Below are 22,647 nucleotides of genomic sequence, written 5' to 3' on the forward strand. Positions count from 1 at the left end.
ATAGATTTTAAAGTTCTTCCAATCTTCTTCCACCGACTCTTCTCCCTGGTCTCAGATTCTGCCGGTCAAACCAGGTGAGAGTTGCCCTCCCCTTCCTTTGGAAGGGATGAGCTCCAGTTTTAGCTCTGCTCAGGGCACGAGTTCATTGGTTGCCCCTCATGGTTCAGAAATAGAGTTCAGGGCCTTTATTTCTTAAGCTGGAAAACCTGTTGATAGAAGTGTTTCAAAGTTCTGGATTCAAAGCTCAGCCTAGCTCCTCACCTCTGTATCTGTTTCTCTACATCCACCTACCCCATCCTCAGTTCTGAAATCTACATTTGGCATAATTGTGGTCTAGCATGGATAAAGTGTATTTTTATTGCTATGCTGAACTGCCGCAGCTTCCCTCAGGAATCCTAGAAATTGTGGTTCTATGAGGGAGCTGAGGATCTCCACCAGAACATTCCTGGCATCTCACTAAATTACAGTTCACAAAATTCCTTGGTTTGGGGAGAGCTGTGACTGACGTAGGGATGCGGGTGGCGCTGTGATCTAAACCACTGAGCCTAGGGTTTGCTGATCGGAAGGTCAGCGGTTCGAATCCCCGCGACGGGGTGAGCTCCCGTTGCTCGGTCCCATCTCCTGCCAACCTAGCAGTTTGAAAGCACGTCAAAGTGCAAGTAGATAAATAGGTACCGCTGCGGCAGGAACGTAAACAGCGACACATGACCCGGAAGCTGTCTGTGGACAAACGATGGCTCCCTTGGCCAGTAAAGTGAGATGAGCGCCTCAACCCCAGAGTCGTTCGCGACTGGACTTAACTGTCAGGGGTCCTTTACCCTTTTTTAATGACTGACGTACCATAAATAAGCCCAGGCAGAACAGCCTTAAAAACAACAACATTAAAATGGGAAAGGATAGAATATATCATCTCTCTCTCTTGTCTGTTTTGCTGTGAGCCAGATTCCTCCTTATCTACATAGTCCTTATTGGTGAACCACCTGTATATCGGTGACTGGTATGTTGGTGTAATCTTCCTCTGAATCTCACTGCCTGATCAGATTGTTCCTTGCTTCACAGGGCTTCTCAGATTTAAAGGACCAACTGCAGAGCCGTCGGAAAGAGCATGAGGTGGCCCTGCAGGCTCTCCAGGACCAAGTGAGTTCCCTCTGCCACACACCCTCTTTGTTGAGAAACTCTGGTCTGTATCAAACTGGTCCACTATCCCTCAGACCTTCTGGGGGGCTGGACTATATTTTTTGGGGGGAAATGAATGAATTCCTATGCCCCACAAATAACCCAGAGGTGCCTTTTAAATAAAAGGACACATTCTACTCATGTAAAAATGCGCTGATTCCTGGACCATCCGCAGGCCAGATTTAGAAGGCGATTGGGCCGGATCCAGCCCCCGGGCCTTAGTTTGCCTACCCATGTTCTATGCAGAGTAAATAATCTCTCCATTTATAATAATAATAATAATAATAATTTATTATTTGTACCCCGCCCATCTGGCTGGGTTTCCCCAGCCACTCTGGGCGGCTTCCAACAAAGATGAAAGATACACTAAAATGTCACATATTAAAAACTTCCCTGAACAGGGCTGCCTTCAGATGTCTTCTGAATGTCAGGTAGATGTTTATCGCTTTGACATCTGCTGGAAGGGCGTTCCACAGGGCGGGCGCCACTACCGAGAAGGCCCTCTGCCTGGTTCCCTGTAACTTGGCCTCTCGCAGTGAGGGAACCGCCAGAAGGCCCTCGGAGCTGGACCTCAGTGTCCGGGCAGAACGATGGGGGAGGAGACGCTCCTTCAGATATACTGAACATGTATCTTTGTCTTATGGTAATAAATTATTTTATTTTTTTGCTGGGGTGGGTAGGGCAGAACTCCTTGTGAAGCAGCCAGATTTGACACCAAGAAAACGGAATGCTGTGTCCTGTATTTTGCATAATTTTGCTTCTGGTCCCAAAATTTGTTGGGAGCCTCCCAGAGTGGCTGGGGCAACCCGGTCAGATGGGTGGCATATAAATAATAAAAATATTATTGCTACTATTATTTAAAAAGTCTCAAATCCCTGGTGAGTTAGGGACTTGCCCTGCATGTGAAGACAGGTTCTGGAAAGGAGTCCCAGCAAAATAAGAATGGATACAAAAACTTATGGAACATGCAGGAATGGCAAAACTTACTGGAAAAATAAGAAATCAAGATAACGAACTTTTTATAAAAGAATGGAAATGGTTTGTTGAATATTTACAAATAAATTGTAAACAGATAAGAACATTGGTGCGATTATTGTAATAACCTGCAGTTTTATAAGAGTATATATTTAGATGAATAAATGAGTAAATTAAGTTAATTTGGATATGCAGAAAATATAAAAAATAAATTTAAGGAACTGCAGAAAGAGGGGGAAGGAAGTCAAGTTTTGAAATGTTAAAATGATTATAAAATTATTGAAATGTAAGAAAAAGAAAGAAAGGCAAGTCTCTGGTGGATGGAGCAGACAAGAACAATAGTGGTTTTAATGGTCAAGAAGGAGGATTCTATACATGCTGTAGAGGGAAGTGATTGGGCTCTTCAACCTGATAAGAAAGCCCTTCTAGGAGAAGAAAAACTCTGATCCTAAACCTCCGCTACCATGCGGATACCTTTGAGAGGCAATCTGCTATCTGGGCTACCTGACTGATTGTGAATTGTGTTGGAGAGAGGATTTCTCCTCTAAAGAATTGTGCTGTACTTTTAGTTACTGATTTCGGAACTGTAATGCCCACAGGGGATTTCTTGTTCTAAATGTTCAATTTCACTTCCTCCCTTCTCCATCTTGAGCTCCTTCAAAGGATGTTTTACATCTATCTTAAATATCCCATTGCTTGTTCATTTTCATGGTGCATTCTACATTTCTCATGTTCTAAAATCGGAGCAGGAAATGTAGAAATGTGTAAAAGCTACAGAGCAGGGCAAGTTCTGGAGCAAAGAACTATATTATGAGTTTGTAACATTGAGAAGATATGTAGAGTTAATCTAGTGCCCCCATGGTTCCTTCCCTGCCAAAAAATGTTGAAGTGTGAACATTACAAATTGTGTGCTACAGCTCAGATTCTGTACCAGGAAAACTGGATTTTGTAGCTTGCATAGAGTGTGCCAATTTGTATAGTGGCCCACCTCAAATCTGGTGTTAGCGTTTGGTTGCAGTCAATGATGGGGACGCTTTCCTGGTGTGTGGACTCAGTATATGTCCCACCATGCAAGTTCCTTGCACTGGGCTTATCATACACTAACCACTGGAAATCCATCCCCAGCTTTTGAGATTTCACCAATCATTGCCCATATACTTTTACACCAAGTTTTACAGTCTAAAGACCCAGGTTTTTATTTTTAAGGAAAGCTGTGATTCTCAGGATCCTGAATTCTATACCAGTTTCAAAGTCTGTGTGGCACAAACACAGGATTGTGGAGCATATAGCTTTGGATGTGGCCTGAAAAACTGCTGGGGCTTAGTTTGATCTGCCCCTAGGTTTCCCAGACTTGAATTGGGGACTCATAAGAGAGAGAGAGAGAGAGAGAGAGAGAGAGAGAGAGAGAGAGAGAGAGAAAAGAGAGAGAGAGAGACCAAAGAGAAGCTTTGCTTTGGGTATCTTTTCTTCTTCATGATTGAGTTGAAATTAATTGTTGTGTTAGAGAAGAGAAGAACTTGAAGGATTTCTGCTGCTGGTTAGAGTGGCATAGTAAATCCTGGAAGTTTTCACCCTTCTCTAACAGAGTAGATACAGTGGTGCCTCGCAAGACGAAATTAATCCATTCCGCGAGTCTCTTCGTCTAGCGGTTTTTTCGTCTTGCGAAGCAAGCCCATTGACGGATTAGCGGATTAGCGCTATTAGCGGCTTTTAGCGGCTTTTAGTGGCTTATCGGATAAGCGGCTTAGCGGCTTAGAAAAAGGGGGGGGGGAGGAAAAAACCCCCGCAGGAACTCGCAAGACATTTTCGTCTTGTGAAGCAAGCCCATAGGAAATTCGTTTTGCGAAGCACCTCCAAAACGGAAAACCCTTTTGTCTAGCGGGTTTTCCATCTTGCGAGGCATTCGTCTTGCGGGGCACCACTGTACTAGCTCACTATTCTGGAGCCATCTGGATTGTTTTATGCAATCCGTCTGGATCAGCCTAGAAGATGACTTGCCTATTAAAACTGTACAGGGTGCCTCTTCTACGGAGCGCTGTTGGCAGGGGATCCTGGCCAGCGGGTGGTTTTGTCAGGAATCAACTGGAGGGTTTGTTTTCTAACCCCAGGTTATCAGGAGCTGTGGGGTTGGGGGTTGAGTCAGGATATGGAACAGAGCAGGCGGAGGCTCAGCCTTATTTATCAGGGAAAGGCAACTAGCCAGACTCCTAGCCATGGCCTATTCAGGCCAGTCCAGAAGCCAGCCGGCCTGGCAGTGACCGTAGCTGTTCCTGCTGTCCTGAAGAGGACTCTGGGGTGGGGGCCTGTGTCCTGGGGACCTCTGTAGCAGGGATGAGGGACCCGTGCTCCTCTACTGATTCCTGGACTCTAGACTCCTATCATCCTGTATCATTGGCCATGCTGCCTGGGGACAACAGATTCTTTATCCCTACTGCATAGCTTAGCTTGGGGGCTCAGTTGGAGTGCAGAGTTCGTGGTCAGGGTGGATTTGATTTAAATCAAATCGATTTCAATCACGATTTCAATCACTAGTCAGTAAGACTTGAGTTAAATCATTCTTTTACAGAAAGACTCATTCTTGCTGGTATAATCTTAATATTTACAAGCAGATGAAGGTTTATTTTTGGAATAATAAATTTTCAGAGTAGTTTTTACAGTTATATCCAAAATTACAGATTTGGTTACACTATTAGAAATACATAGACAGATAATTATGAAATTATTGTGAGGTTAACTGTTTATATTTGGACAACTTTTCTGCTTTACTTTATTGGAAGGAGAAAAATAATCATTTCCATAATAACAATTTAAACAATTTATTTAGCTAAAACAATAACATTATAGCATATGTATCCATGTTTGTTAACTGGTGTGGTTAAACAATTTAAAAAACAACAACTTAGATTGAGTTTTAGCACACGTGAAAAACTTAAAACAAATCCTTATTTCCTGATGAATAGCCTTTGGACTATAATGTAACTTAAATAGAAAACTTCCTTTAGAAAGAGTTTTCCTCCGAAAGCATTTTATTTTAAAAATCCAATTTTAATTTTAAAAAATCCGATTTAAATCAAAACAATCCAATTTAAATAATAATAAAAAGATTTTTATCCACCCTGTTCATAGTTCAGTGTCCAGACCCTCTGTCTTCTAACTCCACCCGAGTTTAAGAGTGCCCAAGGCACTGTGGGTGAACATAGGAAGGTAAAGGTAAAGGGACCCCTGACCATTAGGTCCAGTTGTGGCCGACTCTGGGGTTGCGGCGCTCATCTCGCTTTATTGGCTGAGGGAGCCGGTGTACAGCTTCCGGGTCATGTGGCCAGCATGACTAAGCCACTTCTGGCGAACCAGAGCAGCGCATGGAAACGCCGTTTACCTTCCCGCCGGAGCGGTACCTATTCATCTACTTGCACTTTGACGTGCTTTCGAACTGCTAGGTTGGCAGGAGCAGGGACCGAGCAACAGGAGCTCACCCCGTTGCGGGGATTCGAACCACCGACCTTCTGATCGGCAAGTCCTAGGCTCTGTGGTTTAACCCACAGCGCCACCCGTGTCCCTACATAGGAAGGTACCTTATACCAAGTCACACCTTTGGTCCGCGTCACTCGGTTTTGTCTGCAGTGATTGGCAATGGCTCTCCAGGGCTTCAGCCCTAACTCGAGAGGTCAGGGATTGAAGCTGGAACCTTTGCAGGCAAACAGATGCCCTGGCCCTGAGCCATAATGTAGAGGGCCTGCCTCGCGCTTGCCAGCTCCCCTCCATAACCTCCTTCTCGACTCCTCCCATCTTACCATCCAGCGATATTTTCCCCTTCGTGTTTTGCTTTCTTTTCCTAGGCCTCTTTTCTTCCTAAGAGGTTTTCCCTCCCCCTCTTCATTTGCATTTATCAACACTCCTCCTTTTTCTAAATATGTCTTGTGCTTATTTTGAGTCTTTAATAACAGTGCCTTGTCTCAATAACTATGTGTACGAAACTTGTTTTGTTTTGTTGGTCTCTTTGAAATTTGCAGTTTGTGTTGATTTCCCCTCCTCATTTGGTTTTAAAGCAAAGGAAACCTGCTTTTTTCTATTAAAAGCAACAACAACCCCCTATTGCAATACTGCTGCCTCCGTGTTCTGCTTTGTATTTTTAATCCCTTCTCTCCTCTTTCTCCTGCTTTGCTCTTTCTTTCTTTCTTTCTTTCTTTCTCCCTGTCTCCCTCTGGTCCCTGTCCTTTGCCCATCCTGTACTTCGTCGGGCATCAGGTTGCTTGCCAAAGTGCGGAGAGCCAGGAACAGGTTGAGACCATTCTGTCTGAGAACGATGCTCTGAGAACCAATCTGGCAGCGTTAGAACAGGTACCAGGCCCTCTGTGGATGCAAGCGCTCAAGAGGGTGGCATAGGGTGGCAGCGGAAGCTGGGATGGGAAAGGCTAAGGCTGGCAATTTTTAACAGGTGTGTGCATGCGCACGCACACATACATGTGCACGCACCCTATTTTCAACTCCAGAGCTCTGAGGCCCCATCTGTACTATACAGTTAAAGCAGCATCATGCCGCTTGAAACAGTCACCAGTTCCCAAAGAATCCTGGGAATTGTAGTTTGTTAAGGGTGCTGAATGTTGTTAGGAGACCCCTGTTCCCCTCACAATTCCCAGATTGGTTTAACAGCCTGTCCCTCTTGACAAGGAACTCTTGGGGAACCTGTGGCCCTCCAGATCCCAGAAGGCCAACCGTGACTTGGGTGGGTGTCCAGTCTACAGGGCATCCTGTGGTTTCCTCAAAAAGCCTTCCCTCTCCCCTGCTCCCCCTCTCTCTCACCATGTAGATACAGACCTCCAAGACCCAAGAGATGAATCTGATGCGAGATCAGGTGGCGGCACTGGGGGTCGAGCTGCAGCAGCGGCAGAGTGAGAAGGAGGTGCTGGCGGCACAGCGGGAGGACCTCAACACTCAGCTGCAGGTAGGCCCAAGGTGCTGTTCCTCCTCACAGGCCTTTTCAGAGGCCCCCAGGGGAGTCTGCTGCAGAATACAGGGGTCAGCTGGCCCACTTTGCATATTCAGGAGGGGAGGGAAGAAGCACTTCTCAGCACACTCCGTTTCCTTCCTTCCTCCCACCACCCTTGGGGCACACTATGCAAAATGGCCAGTTTTAGAACATTTGCTGTTCAGATTGCAATGACAGCAAGAAGGTAGGAAAGCAGGTTTGGGTCCTGCTTCACTGCCCAAAAGTTTGTTTCCATGACTTATTAATTTTCTCCTCTACTTTCATTTTATCTCTTTATAGTACCCCTTCTTGCTTCTAGTCTCCCACTCCACCCCAGCCACGTCTTTCCCTTCCTTTCAACTATTCCTTTGGGTACTTAGTCAATTTTCTCTCCCCCTCCCCTTCACCACCCTTCCTTCTGTTTCCAGGTGAAACGTTACTGTGCTGGACTTTGTCTCTAACTTGTTTTTAGGTGGTGGGTGCGAAACGGTGGTTCAAGTATATTGAGGGATCACTTAACAAAAATGACTTGGTTAAGTTGCGTTTGCCCGTGTTGGAAAAAGTTCCACCCTTTTTTCATTCTTAACTTGGATGGTGAGCACAAAAGGGTATTTAAAGTTCTTAGCATGTACATGAAGTGCTTGTGGCAGGGGCAGAGGGCAGATGTGTGTTCAAAGTGCACCATGTACTTCCGGAGGCGGCGCCATCGGTAATGGCGGATACCCTCTGAAACGGAGGGGGAAGCTCCGCAGAAATCGGGTCCACCGCTACAGCGAAGCGGAGGACCCTCAAAAAACCCACAGGCGGGTGAAGCCTGGGGCCGTGGGGCTCAGCGGGCACGCTTTGCGCCCCCCCGAACTGTCAAAGGAGCCCTGAAAAGAGCTCCGGAGCGGAGCGGGGGTGTAGCGCTGTGCTGGAGCCGATCGCTACTTCTGCGGAGTGAAGCTGCATAGCAGTTACCGGAGAGCGCTGGCCTTTTTCCTGTGAAACATCGGATTAAAACAGCTATCCGTGAGTAAGAATTGGGAACTTGGAAAGATCAAAGTTAAGACCAAGTATTGGACTTTGATTTTGAATTTGAATTTGAACTTGAAACTAGAAACTTGAACTTGAAATTTGAACTTGAAACTAGAAACTTTGATCGGGACTTTGAACTTGAATTTAAAATTCGGACCTGAAATCGGCAAAGTGCAAACAGGAAGTCCGCTTTGCCGATCCTGTAAATAGAATAAAAGCAAGGGACAAGGGAACTTTGAACCACTGACTTGTTTTATATAAAGAGCTAAATTTCACTGTCAGAGCAAAAGAACCCCCCCCCCCCAAGTAGGGAAGGGGGGATAAAAAATCCACCACTTTACTTTTAACACTGATCTGCCGGTCTGTCTTAAATAAATGCAAGGCTACTGTGAAAGTACTGTTTATGGACATTGTAACTTTTGCTACTGAATGCTTAGAAGGACTGGTAACAATCAAGGGAGCCTCCAAATTTATAACTTTTTTACTCTTTTACTCTTGCAACAAATTGGAAAGATAACTGGGGAGCTGATGAAGTTACTCTTTAACAATTATTGAAGAAACAACCTGGTATTCTGCTCCCCTAGAGGAACTGTGTGTTATAGCTGGGGATTTTCCACTGCAGCTGCTATTGTTTATAGCTAAGAAGGAAGCTTGGGAATTGTGTGAGTGACCTTGATTTCTAGAGGCAAGCAATGGAAGAGAAACAACCAGACAAGTTACAGCCTCCAGATAAAGTATCAACAAGAGCAAAAATTAAACAACAGCAGCAGCTGCAGGCACAGCAGCAACTCCAGCATAGAAGAACATCATCAGCAGGACTCTCTGTCCCACAAGCCACAGAAAGGGAAGAATCAAAAGGAACAGGATCGGATTCTGCAACATTAGATAAGATTTTATCGGCTCTGCAAAATTTGACAGCTAAGATTGATCAAAATACTTCAACTATTAAGGACCTGGGGCAAAAAGTAAACGATTTGGGGACGAATGTGAATTCTAACACCCAGGCGATTGACAGACTGGTGCAGGAGTCTAAAGAGACAAAGAAGACAGCGGAGGAAGCCAAAGAGAGGGTATTGGCAGTAGAACAAAAGATACCACCAATAAATAAAAAATTGGATGAATACAAGGTACAATTCTCTTTGATTGAACTTAAAGAGAAACAGACCAACTTGAGAATTAGATCGGTCCCAGAAATAGAAGAAGGAGACTTGATAGAACTGTTGACATCGGAATTTGAGGAGTGCTGGGACCTGGATCCAGAGAAAGAAGAATTTAAGATAGTGAGTGCTTTTCGATTGGGAAGGGTTAAGAGGAAAAATAGGCCGAGAGACTGCTTGATTGCTCTAAGGACAAAAGAGGAAAGAGATAAAATACTGAGTCTACACTACCAGAAAGCACTCGATATCCAAGGGGTGAGAATTGAGATTTTTAAAGATATCCCGAAATACCTGCTTGATCTTAGAACCAATTACGGAAATTTGGTGGACCTGCTAAAAAGAAACGGAATTTTGTTCAGGTGGGAATTCCCACAAGGCCTCTCGTTTACATTTAAAGGAAAGAAAATTAAGATAAGATCAGAGGAAGATAAAGAGAGTTTTCTGAGAAATTTTGGAGAAGAATTACAAAGAGAGGCCAGAACAAAAGACTCGGAAATATTAGGACTGGGACCACCTGACTTAGGAAGAACTCTCTTGGGACTGGACCAACGGAAAGAGATACCGCCGACAAACCAAGAGCAACTTCTAGGAGCAACTGGTGGAACATCAGAATAACAACAACATGTCTCTGCAGATGTTAACTTGGAATGTTCGAGGTTTGAACTCCCCCAGCAAAAGGAAGAGGATTTTTCATATTCTGAAAAAGGAACAACTGGACCTAATTTGCCTACAAGAAACACATATAACAAGACTCCAAAGGAAATTATTGATAAATAAAAAGTTAGGCCAAGACTTTATTTCATCAAATAGTAAAAAAAAGAGGAGTTGTGATCTACGCAAAAGAGAAATTATCACCAAAGTTTCTCCTTAAAGATGAACATGGACGATTTGTGGCAATTGAAATACAATTTCAAGGAGAGAAATTAGTAATAATCGGAGTCTATGCACCTAATGAGGGGAAATCAGAGTTTTATAAGAAACTGCATGAGACGTTAATGGACTTTATAGATCGAAATATCATTTTGATGGGAGATATGAATGGCGTTGTCTCGACATATATGGATAAATCTGAAAGACAAGTAGTCACAAAAGATGGAAGACTACCAAAGACCTTTTTTGAATTGACAGACAATATGGACTTGATTGATATTTGGAGAACTAAAAATCCCCTAGGTAGAGAGGGGACCTTCTTCTCTGAAGCCAATTTGACCTGGACTAGAATAGACCAAATTTGGATTACAAGAGGGATGGCACCCAAGATTCGAAAGGTGGAAATCTGCCCCAAAATCTGCTCCGACCATAACCCAGTGAAGATGGATATGAAACTAACACCCACTGGTTCCTTTAGATGGAGAATGAATGACACCTTGTTTAGAGACTCTGAAATTGTGAAAAAGGCCCAAAAAACACTAAAAGACTACTTTGAGATAAATTTGAAGACTACCGTGGAGAAAAGAGTAATCTGGGATGCAAGTAAAGCCGTAATGAGGGGGTTTCTGATCCAGCAAAATGCTATAAAGAGGAAACTTCAAGAGGAGAAGAAAGAAAAGATTTTAGAGAAAATTAGAGAAGGCGAGAAGAGATTAAGGACTAAACCTAAGTCACAGGACATTCTACGAGAAATTAAATTACATCAGGCACAATACTTGAAAATGGTTAACCAGGATATAGAATGGAAAATTAAACAAATGAGACAAAAAACCTTCGAATCGGCCAATAAGTGTGGAAAGCTGCTAGCTTGGCAGCTGAAGAAAAGACAGAAATTAAATACTGTTACCAATCTTGAAGTAAATGGACGAAATATACAAAACCCACGGGAGATTCAAGACTGCTTCCAGAGATACTTTAAACAACTGTATTCACAAGGGCCACAGAATGAGATTAAAATTGAGAAATTTTTGGAAACAAATGGATTACAAAAAATTTCTCAAGAGAATAAATTAATATTGAACGACAAAATTTCTGAACAGGAGGTTGAAGGTGCCATTAAGAACCTGCAACTAGGCAAGTCTCCAGGCCCGGATGGGCTAACCTCCAAATACTACAAAGACATGAAAGATTACTTAATTCAACCTCTAATGGAGGTTGGCAATGAAATTATGGAAGGGAAAAGAGCGCCGGAGTCGTGGAAAGAAGCTTACATCACGCTTATACCGAAAAATGAGATAGAAAAGACACAACTAAAGAACTACCGCCCCATATCCCTACTTAATGTGGATTATAAAATTTTTGCTGATATTTTAGCTAGAAGATTGAAAAAAGTTTTAGCAACAATGATTCATAAAGACCAAGCTGGCTTTCTCCCAGGCAGACAATTGTCAAATAACACGAGAAACTTAATTGACATTTTAGAGAAGCTACAAGTTAATATAAATACAAAAGCTGTTTTAATATTTATTGATGCGGAGAAAGCCTTTGACAATATTTCGTGGAGCTTTATGAGGAAAAATTTGCAAGGGATGGGGGTTGGAGAAAGGTTTGGAAACGGTATAGGCGCGATTTACTCAGAACAGAAGGCGAAATTAATAGTGAATAATGCAGTAACGGAAGAAGTTAAGATAGAGAAAGGGACACGACAAGGCTGCCCAATTTCCCCTTTGCTTTTTATTTCAGTCCTGGAGGTCTTGCTGAATATGATTAGAAGGGACCAACAGATTCAGGGTATACAGGTCGGAGTTAAACACTATAAACTTAAAGCCTATGCAGATGACCTAGTACTGACGCTACAGGAGCCAATCCCTAGTTCTAAAAGAGCACTGGAAATAATACAAGAATTTGGTCGGGTGGCAGGTTTTAAATTGAATAAATCAAAAACTATGGTTTTAGAGAAAAATTTGACAGCAGTAGAGAAGGAAAGGTTTCAGGAAGAAACAGGTTTAATATTGGTGAAAAAAGTGAAATATCTAGGGGTGAACTTGACTTCGAAGAATGTAAATTTATTTAAAGATAATTATGAGAAGTGTTGGTCAGAAGTGAAAAAAGATCTTGAAATTTGGACAAACTTGAAACTTTCCTTACTGGGTAGAATTGCTGTTATCAAAATGAATGTATTGCCAAGAATGTTGTTTTTGTTTCAGACGCTACAAATCATTGACAAAATGGACTGTTTTGAGAAGTGGCAAAAAGAAATTTCTAGATTTGTCTGGCAGGGCAAAAAGCCCAGAATAAAATACAAAATTCTTACTGACGCAAAGGAAAGAGGGGGGTTTGCCCTGCCGGACTTTAAGTTATATTATGAAGCAGCAGCTTTTTGCTGGCTGAAGGATTGGCTACTTCTTGAAAACACGGATATTTTGGATTTGGAAGGATATGATAACGTTTTTGGGTGGCATGCATATTTGTGGTACGGTAAGGCTAAAGTGTACAAGACATTTAAAAACCATATTGTCAGGAAAGCATTGTTTAATGTCTGGATGAAATACAAAGATTTATTGGAAAATAAAACCCCTAGGTGGCTCTCACCTATGGAAGCAAAGGCCTTAAAAAAGCTTAATATGGAATCTAATTGGCCAAAATATTGGGAAATTCTGGAGCAGGAGGGAGATAAAATGAAATTGCAAAGCTATGAGAAACTTAAGGATAAGGTGCGAGACTGGTTACATTATTTTCAAATAAGAGAGGCCTATCATTTGGACAGGAAAATTGGCTTCCAGGTGGAAAAATCAAAGTTGGAAACAGAATTGTTAGAACCCAATGCTAAGATATTGTCGAGAATGTATAACTTGCTGTTGAAGTGGAATACTGAGGATGAAACGGTAAAATCTGCTATGATAAAATGGGCACAAGACGTTGGTCATAACATTATGTTTGTTGACTGGGAACAGTTGTGGACCACCGGTATGAAATTCACGGCATGTAATGCCTTAAGAGAGAATATTATGAAAATGATATATAGGTGGTACATGACCCCAGTCAAACTTGCAAAAATCTACCATTTGCCCGATAATAAATGTTGGAAATGCAAAGAAACTGAAGGGACATTCTTTCACCTTTGGTGGACGTGCCCAAGGATCAAGGCTTTCTGGGAGATGATATATAATGAACTGAAAAAGGTATTTAAGTATACCTTCTTGAAGAAACCAGAGGCCTTTCTTCTGGGCATGGTCGGCCAATTGGTGCCAAAGAAGGATAGAACTTTCTTTATGTACGCTACAGCAGCAGCAAGAATACTCATCGCAAAGTATTGGAAGACACAAGATCTACCCACTCTGGAAGAATGGCAGATGCAAGTAATAGACTATATGGAACTGGCTGAAATGACTGGCAGAATTCGAGATCAAGGAGAAGAGCAGGTGGAAGAGGACTGGAAGAAGTTTAAAGTCTATCTACAAAAACACTGTAAAATCTTTGAATGTTGAGGACATTGAAAAGGAAAGAAGGGGTTCTAGTGACTGAGTTAAATAAGAGCACAAAGGGAGGGATCAAGAATCAAAATGAACAAAGATTGAGCTTGCTGAACTAATTATTACATAGAATACAAGATCGGGAGGCGGGTGGAAGTAAGGAAAATAAGGTTTTGAAGGTTATAATTGGAAAGTGAGGGATTTCTTTTTGTTTTTTTTTATGTTAAAATCTCCTTTTTTCTCTTCTTTTTTTGTCTATGTTTTCTTTTCTTTTGCAATGTTTGTGAAAACTTTTCTTTTTGTAATGTTTGTGAAAATTTGCTTTTTTTGTTCTTTTTTGTGAAAAATGCAATAAAAATTATTTAAAAAAAAAAAACAAAGTGCACCATGTAGCTGATCTCAGTAATTCTTCTAACAGCCTTGTAAGGTGGGCCAAAATGTGTTACAGGAAATCTATTCTCAGTGATGTGCTCTTGGATGTTTGTAGTCCCTCTGTCAGAGGCCTAAGAGAGTCTGTGACAGAATTGGGGTGCTGAGGAAATAACTTGGGGGACGGGGAAGGGCCTTGCTCTACAGCCATCTTAATTTTCTCCCTTAGGAGTCTCTCCGGGCCAACACTCGTCTCCTGGAGCAGCTACAAGAAATAGGACAGGAGAAGGAGAGATTGTTACAAGACCTTGATGAAACCAGGAAGGTGAGTAGTTTGGGGCAGGAAGGAGGGAGGGGCAGGCAGTGGATTTAATCCTGTTTGGCACCCAGTTTAGCTGAAGAAACTCGCCACTTCACTTTGGACTCTGGCCACATTCAGATGTAGCTTCAAACCATGGTGTAGAACACAGAGCCTGATGCTCCTGTGTTACTTTTTCCTTCCCCCCCTTTGCACCAGGGTTTCTGAACTGGCACCCACTCCAATCATCAGCAAAACCTGGCTTGTTGTTGTGTCTGAATATGGCAAGCTATGGCTTCCTCAAACCATAAAGGTAAAGGGACCCCTGACCATTAGGTCCAGTCGTGGCCGACTCTGGGGTTGCAGCGCTCATCTCGCTTTACTGGCTGAGGGAGCCGGCGTACAGCTTCTGGGTCATGTGGCCAGCAAGACTAAGCCGCTTCTGGCGAACCAGAGCAGCGCACAGAAACACCATTTACCTTCCCGCCAGAGTGGTACCTATTTATCTACTTGCACTTGGACGTGCTTTCGAACTGCTAGGTTGGCAGGAGCAGGGACTGAGCAACGGGATTCAAACCACCGTCCTTCTGATTGGCAAGTCCTAGGCTCTGTGGTTTAACTCACGGCGCCACCCGCATCCCTTTCCTCAAACCATATTTTGCCCTGAATTCTGATTTTCAAAAGGCAAGTAAGAGATCAATTCTAGAAATCCCCAGGTCTGTGATGGGAGGAGTGAGTCTGTGGGTCTGAGTCTCAGCTTTGCTCATGCACGGAACACCGAACAATAGTTTGGCTCTGTCTCTTGATACGGCCAGCCTGTTACCTGCCTTAAACAAGACACAGACTGGATTGCATCCGATCCTAAGCATTTTGAAAACCCACAGCTGATGGGACTGGAGGAAAGTGAAAGACAAGGGAGAAGGGGAAGTCGGGCAAGGAATGGTAGCTTTGAGAACTTGCGGTGAACTGAAGTGGTTCCTGCTGACTCATGAAAGCCTACTGAATTCTGCCTGGTTTCCAGGCTTTCTTGAAAAACTGGCTTATAAGTATAAAACAAAATTTACTAGATTAATAGCTAGAATAGAGATAGACTTATAACCATTCAAGCAGCAAACATACTAAGGTGCCATGTGCAAAACAAGGCCTGGAGTTACTGTAAACATGGAGTGGATAAATGTACAACTCTATCTTAACAAGTTACATGTGCAATAAACATTATACAGACTGGATAAATGAACCGTTCAACAAGTAGCGTAAGTCCAGTCATAGAATGGCAACCCCGTGCTGCCACAATGGCAAGGGTAGCACACTGGAGAATATGAAGAAATTTTTCAAAGCTGTTTTTCAAATATTGAACTGGATGAGATGTTCTTCAAGGGGTCTTGAGTTGGAAACACAAAGCCTTATGCATGGATCAGTCACAAGAAAGCAAATCAAAGCTACCACTCTGGTGAGAATAACACAAATGGGCAAAAGGAGACCTGTTCTCCGGATATATTACAGGTTTCGCTACACGTGTCATCAGTCCGAATGCATGATACAAAATAGTACTCCAATTACAATGTGTGGTAAACCATAAAAATTAGAAAATATCAGTCTCATAAGACTGCTCTGACTTGTGCCTGATTTCTAGACGGCAGAGAAGCGCAAGGCCATGCTAGATGAGATGGCCATTGAGACCCTGCAGGAGAAGGGGCGCCACAAGGAAGAGCTGGGCAACCTCCGACTGCAACACGAGAAAGAGGTGCTCGCTGTGCGGGCGCGATATGAGCGGGAGCTGAGGGAGCTGCATGAGCACAAGAAACGGCAGGAGGACGAGCTGCGTGGCCAGCTGAAGGAGGAGAAGGTACTGGTCAAAGGAGCTTGGGTGCCTGGGCCTGGTCTTCCCATCGAGATGGGCATGTTCATCTTAAGGACTAGAACCTTAGTATATCTTCTTTCAACGAGAGCTGAGGTTTTCAGGAGGCTGAATTTCTGTGCCTTCCATCTGTAGGTACGAGGGTCCTATACGGCCTAGGACCCTCATACCTACGGGACCGCCTCTCCTGGTATGTCCCACGGAGGACCTTACAGTCTTCAAATAAAAACATCTTGGAGATCCTGGGCCACAGGGAGGTTAGGCTGGCCTCAACCAGAGCCAGGGCTTTTTCGGCCGTGGCCCTGATCTGGTGGAACGCTCTGTCACAAGAGACTAGGGCCCTGCGGGACTTGACATCTTTCTGCAGGGCCTGCAAGACAGAGCTGTTCCACTAGCCCTTTGGCCAAGGCCCCCCTCCTTTGGTAATCTTCATAGAACTCTAGCCCAATGGTTGCCATTAATTTGATTCTGAATTGATTTGATTCTGAATTGATTTTAGAATGTATATTTTAATTAATAGATTGTGATTTTATGTAAACTGTGTTACTTTTACTGTTGTTAGCCGCTCTGATCCCGGCTTCAGCTGGGGAGGGTGGGATATAAATAAATTATTATTATTGTTGTTATTATTATTATTATTATTATTATTAAATTTGAAAAGCATTGACTCGCCTCACAATGCCGTTGCGGTGAGAGAATATGCACAGCAAAGGCCACACAGTCCTTTGTAATGCTGTACATTTTTGCTTTCAAAAGCCACTTCCTAGGTCCTATTTCATGCCAGCATCAGTTTCTAGAATGACCAGGAACTTGGGGGCAGACTTGGGGTGGGGGTGGGGGGGATAGATTTACCTCCTGCCCCAGCAGTGTCCCTCGATACTACCTATTCTTACCCCCTCACTGCAAGTGAATGCCTGACATTTTGCCCCAAAGTTCAAAGTAAAGTTTCTTCCTGTTACAACAGGAGCAAAACTTGCCACCTGCTCACCACAGGAGGCATAATCTTGTACATAAAATGTCCAGAGGCATCTTGCCTACCTCCTCCCCTTTCAGTATATCTGAAGGAGTGTCTCCACTCCCATCATCCAGCCCAGACACTGAGGTCCATCTCTGAGGGCCTTCTGGCGGTTCCCTCGCTGCAAGAAGTGAGGTTACAGGGAACCAGGCAGAGGGCCTTCTCTTTTTTATATATATATAATATTTATTGAAATTTTCCATATAATAACAAAACAAAAAGGAAAAATTAAAAAACACAAAAAATATCCAAAAAAGAAAAACAATTAAAAAACCACATAATATTTAAAGAACCTTATCTTCTTTCGGACGCAGGTGGCGCTGTGGGTAAAAGCCTCAGCGCCTAGGGCTTGCCGATCGAAAGGTTGGCGGTTCGAATCCCTGCGGCGGGGTGCGCTCCTGCTGCTCGGTCCCAGCGCCTGCCAACCTAGCAGTTCGAAAGCACCTCCGGGTGCAAGTAGATAAATAGGGACCGCTTACCAGCAGGAAGGTAAACGGCGTTTCCGTGTGCGGCTCTGGCCCTGGCCAGAGCAGCGATGTCACGCTGGCCACGTGACCCGGAAGTGTCTCCGGACAGCGCTGGCCCCTGGCCTCTTGAGTGAGATGGGCGCACAACCCCAGAGTCTGTCAAGACTGGCCCGTACGGGCAGGGGTACCTTTACCTTTACCTTTACCAGCGGGAAGGTAAACGGCGTTTCCGTGTGCGGCTCTGGCCCTGGCCAGAGCAGCGATGTCACGCTGGCCACGTGACCCGGAAGTGTCTCCGGACAGCGCTGGCCCCTGGCCTCTTAAGTGAGATGGGCGCACAACCCCAGAGTCTGTCAAGACTGGCCCGTACGGGCAGGGGTACCTTTACCTTTATCTTCTTTCACCTTATTTCTCAGACCTCCTCCCCCCTCCCCTTCTTGCATTCCAATTTATATTGTCTGCTCAACAAGTTCTTATGGTTTTTCTCAACCTTAGCTTAATAATTTCTTTATTCATGCTATTTATTTTCCTTTTCTTCTTTCTTCCATTTCTCAATTAATTTTAAAAGCCTTATTTCTAATTAATTTAAAAAACCCAATTTTAACTTAATCTTAAACCTTTTTCCTAAAGTCGACCCAAATTTCCCTTCCATAATTTCCCCGCATTCCATAAAAATCGCAAAAGTTATAAAAAGAAAAAAGAACTTAACAAACTATATTTTAACACCCTTTGGATTCCCAAATCCCACCCTCCCTTTCCCGGTTTGATCCCCAAGTCAGTGTCCGTCAATCCATCAATTCTCAGCCTGGATCCCAAACTTCCGAGGCTCCTAAAACTCTTTCCATTTCACTCTGCCGGATTTTTTGACCATCCTTTGTGTTCAACACCAACTCTCGGGGAAGATCTGTCCCAATAATGACCATTTTTCTTCCAAGCAGGCCTCTAAATTTAAAAGTGGAGCTCAAATTTTGTTCCTTAAATTTTTTAAAACTGTATGTCCCAAAAGCTCCAACTTCCATCTTGATCTCACTTGTGCTAAGAGGCCTCTGATCTGCCTTGATCTTCCACAACATTATAGCTTCACCAAATTTTCCACCAAATTTTCCACCAAATCCTCATATGTCTCTTTTTCCACTTTCTCAAATTTATCAGATTTCTTTTGCCCAGCTGCAGCAACTTCTGTTCCAACTTCAAGGGCTTTTGGTTCCACGACAAAGGCTTGTATCAAGTCTCTTCCTGTTCTAGCAAGTTTATTTACTGCTTCATTCAATGTTGTCACCCTTGTAGTCAAAATATTACCCTGGTCCTGGATCTCTCCCTGTAATTCCTGGAGCTTTCCCAGGAGATGAAATGTCCTATTCAGCTCAGTCAGTATTTTTCCACTTACAGCCATTTCTTGCAGTGTTCCAAAACTCCCCTCTAGGGGGATTTTGTTTACTTAGTATCTTTCCAGTTCCAATCCAAAAGTCCAATGTAACTTATTTTTCTTTATTCCCAGCAATTTGTATCCAAATTACAGAAAATCTAACCGGCAGAGTCACCAGAAACAACATTTCCTTTTATTTCCCAGCTTTGACAGCTAGTTTGACAGCTGTCAAAGTCCGTCTCTTTTCAGCAGGCTCTCTCACAGATCACTCCCGGGTCCCGGGGGGTTGCACTTTAACTTTCCAAACCGACTCTTGTCCTCCAGCAAAATTAATTGTAGTGTCCAATCATGAAATTAATAGTTTTTCTCCACAGAGGACAAAGATTTTTCTCTCAGCTTTAGCTCTCTAGTCCTTGCTTTAGGTTGTCTGCAAGGCGGGGGGGGGGGGGGCGGACTTCCTTTTTACACCTCCCCCGGTCGTACCGAATTTAAAGACAAAAATTCCTTTTTAAATCCAATTTCCGTATTACTCATGGGTTGTTGCTTTTAGTCCGAATGTTCAAGGGAAAAAGTCAGCGCTCTCCGTCCATGGCTTGCGGCTTCACTCAGCAGGGGAAGCAGAGGGCTCTCAGCACCGCGCCGCTCCCCCTTCCCTGTTCCGTAGCCTTAAAAAAGGCTCCTTCGCGGGTCGGGAAGGCGCTAATGGTGCCCACCTCAGGCAGAGGGCCTTCTCGATAGTGGCGCCTGCCCTGTGGAACGCCCTCCCAGCAGATGTCAAGGCAATAAACAACTGTTTTACTTTTAAAAGACAACTGAAGGTAGCCCTGTTTAGGGAAGTTTTTAATGTCTGATGCTGTATTGTTTTTAATATTCAGTTGGAAGCCGCCCATAGTGGCTGGGGAAACCCAGCCAGATGGGCGGGGTATAAACAAACAAACAAACAAACAAACAAACAAACAAACAAACAAACAAACAAATATTAAACATACGGCCTTTTTTTCACCCCTTGGCAGGAGCAGGGACTGAGCAACGGGAGCTCACCCCGTCACGGGGATTCGAACCTCTGACCTTCTGATCGGCAAGTCCTAGGCTCTGTGGTTTAACCCACAGTGCCACCCGCGTCTTTAGTTTGCGCTAATTCCCCTGGGCCTGCTGCCTGCATCTGGGATAGCTCAGTTAGTAGAGCATGAGACTCTTAATCTCTGGGTCGTGGGTTCAATCCCCATGCTGGGCAAAAGATTCCTGCATTGCCGAGTTGATAACTCTCAGGGTCCCTTCCAAGTCTCCAATTCTATGATTGTATCCCTTTCTCTTCACCCTTCAGGCGCGCAGTCAGGAACTGGAGTCCATGCAGCAAACCGTGGAAGAGCTGCGCCTCCAAATACAGTCCATGGATGGCACAAAGGGCTGGTTTGAACGGCGGCTGAAAGAGGCGGAGGTGACTGGACCCCCCTTCCCCTTAGTGATATGTCACAGGGCAGAACTGGCGTACCCTACCAGAGGGCCAGTAGGGTCCAAACGCTTGGTTCCCACCCCACCAAGTCTTCCTGTCCTGCTCCAGGGATCTGATTGTTCCCATCCTCTTTCCCAGGAGCTGATAGAGAAGCATCAGCAAGACCACGCAGAGGCCATGCGAGTCTGTAAGGAACAGCATGTGGCTGACTTGCAGGTACAGGAAATATTTTGGGCTTTCCCAATTGGGAGAAATGGCAGTGATCCACTCTGGCCATTGAGCTGCTTCCACAGTCTTGTGGGAGGCTAGTGAACCCAGGTGACGCCGTTGGCGGATGCTCCTCTTTGACTTCTACTCTCCAGCAGCTGCCTTGATGCAGACCGTGTGGGTTACCCAATTCCAGTTAAACTTTTTACTGCACTAGCCATAGGCCATGGCATCATTCAGAAGGAGAACAACAAGAAAAACAACAACAACCATAAAAATCACAGGGCGCCACACATACAATAAAACCACGGTCACGGCTACTAAAATTATTTGCTGCATTAAATAGAATAGAGTAGCAGAAGATTCTCAGGTAAGATGTGCCAAATTAAATATCTGAATCCCCTTTGCAGTTGACTGCTATTTTATCTAGTTCCTTCCTCCTGATCTTCTTAGCTGCCAGCACATAGAGTGCTACTTTATAAGTAACAAAGTCGTCCGTGTCGCTCAGCAGCCATTTCACCCTTTCCACCCTATTCAAATGTGTTCCATTCGTAAACAGGGGTTTTATAAATCGGTCTCTTGGGTCTATATATAATAAATAATGCAATAAATAATGGCATAGGTATGTGTGGGTTACCCTGTGGCAGGAGGTTGATGGGTGAAGTGTCTCTGGTGTGGACCAGCCGTTCGATGCAATGGATTTCTCATCAATTAGCAGGGGTCAGCAAACTTTTTCAGTAGGGGGCCAGTCGACTGTCCGTCACACCTTGTGGGGGGCCGGACTATATTTTAGAGGGGGGGGAGAGAATGAATTCCTATGCCCCACAAATAACTCAGAGATGCATTTTAAATAAAAGCACACATTCTACTCATGTAAAAACACGCTGATTCCTGGACCGTCCACGGGCTGGATTGAGAAGGCGATTGGGCCGCATCCTGCCCCCAGGCCTTAGGTTGCCTACCCATGAATTACAGCAACTGGACAGTGAAGTTCAGTTATTCAGATGACCAGCAGCATGCCTCTTTCACCCTCTTATTTATTTAGCTATTGCTGCAGTCATTCAAAAATGTTTTTTATACTGCCCTACATCAAAATGGATCTCGGGGCAATTTGCAATAATAGGAGCAAGGTGGGGACCCAAATTTAAAATGCAACCACCTGAAGCAGAACAGCACATAAAAGATCAGAAAACATACTTTAAAACACATGGGTGAATCCCCAAAACTAAAAGAGAAGAACATTGGCATTCAGCAGAGGGGAGGAAAGTGGTGGTGGGTGGGTTCTCTCTTGATATCTTTTCGCTTCCGCTCTTTGATTTGGAGTTTTTGGTGATTTTGAGATGTTTGCTGGTCAAATGGGCAGGAGGAAATGACGGGGGGTGCAGGTGGTACGATTAAGCGTGATCCTGTTTTCTTCTCCCCTCCAAGTGCCTCCTCCTCAGCCACTGGCATTTTTAAAACCAGCAACAATTGCAGGGTTGGGAAAATCCTGTATCTGCTCCCCAATGCCTGCTCTTGGGTTTTCTCCTCTGCAGCTAAAGGACCGTGAGGTGGAAGCAACCAAGGAGAAGCTGCGAGAGATTGAAAGAGCGAAGGATGAACACTTGGACACAATCAGCCGACTGAAACAGGTGTGTGTGTGCTGCTGCCTGCCAGCTTTCCCCAGGAACAGGTGCTTAGCAGTATGAGGTTCCTGGGTCCACCTGTTCCCTTCCCTCCTGATGGGTTTGCCCATCTGCTGGATTGTGCCTCTTTTCTTTCCAGCATGCTTGCAGTGTCAGGCACAGATAGGCAGGTGGTGCTGTCCCACCCCAAGTCACATATCCAGACTGGACTTCTGCAGATCCTTCTCAATGAGTCCCGGTTCCCCGTCTGGTGCACTAGGTGGAAAGTGCCCTGTGCTACGTTTGAGTGTAGCAGAGATCCTTGGGTATGGGTCCCTTGGATCTCTCTTCAGATGCCTCACCAGTATTTTTATCC

At 44.2% G+C, this 22,647-nt stretch overlaps 1 protein-coding gene and 1 long non-coding RNA gene across 3 annotated transcripts in view; one reads left to right on the forward strand and one right to left on the reverse strand.

Annotated features, from left to right (window-relative positions):
* The window catches only part of LOC307206799, a 335,840-nt gene that overhangs the window by 61,846 nt on the left and 251,347 nt on the right, over window positions 1–22,647 (reverse strand). The window lies entirely within an intron of this gene.
* The window catches only part of GRIPAP1 (GRIP1 associated protein 1), a 75,803-nt gene that overhangs the window by 15,024 nt on the left and 38,132 nt on the right, over window positions 1–22,647 (forward strand). Inside the window, exons 12-19 of one of the 2 annotated variants that reach the window (XM_079960018.1) lie at window positions 1,060–1,137; window positions 6,397–6,489; window positions 6,959–7,093; window positions 14,233–14,328; window positions 15,935–16,147; window positions 20,332–20,445; window positions 20,599–20,676; window positions 22,203–22,298. In XM_079960018.1, the coding sequence (XP_079816144.1) occupies window positions 1,060–1,137; window positions 6,397–6,489; window positions 6,959–7,093; window positions 14,233–14,328; window positions 15,935–16,147; window positions 20,332–20,445; window positions 20,599–20,676; window positions 22,203–22,298 (903 nt within the window). The remainder of the gene's footprint in view (window positions 1–1,059; window positions 1,138–6,396; window positions 6,490–6,958; window positions 7,094–14,232; window positions 14,329–15,934; window positions 16,148–20,331; window positions 20,446–20,598; window positions 20,677–22,202; window positions 22,299–22,647) is intronic. The other variant, XM_079960019.1, reaches the window with a different exon arrangement.

This window comes from Podarcis cretensis (genome assembly GCF_951804945.1).
Source record: "Podarcis cretensis genome assembly, chromosome: 17".
In the NCBI taxonomy this organism is placed as follows: Eukaryota; Metazoa; Chordata; class Lepidosauria; order Squamata; family Lacertidae; genus Podarcis; species Podarcis cretensis.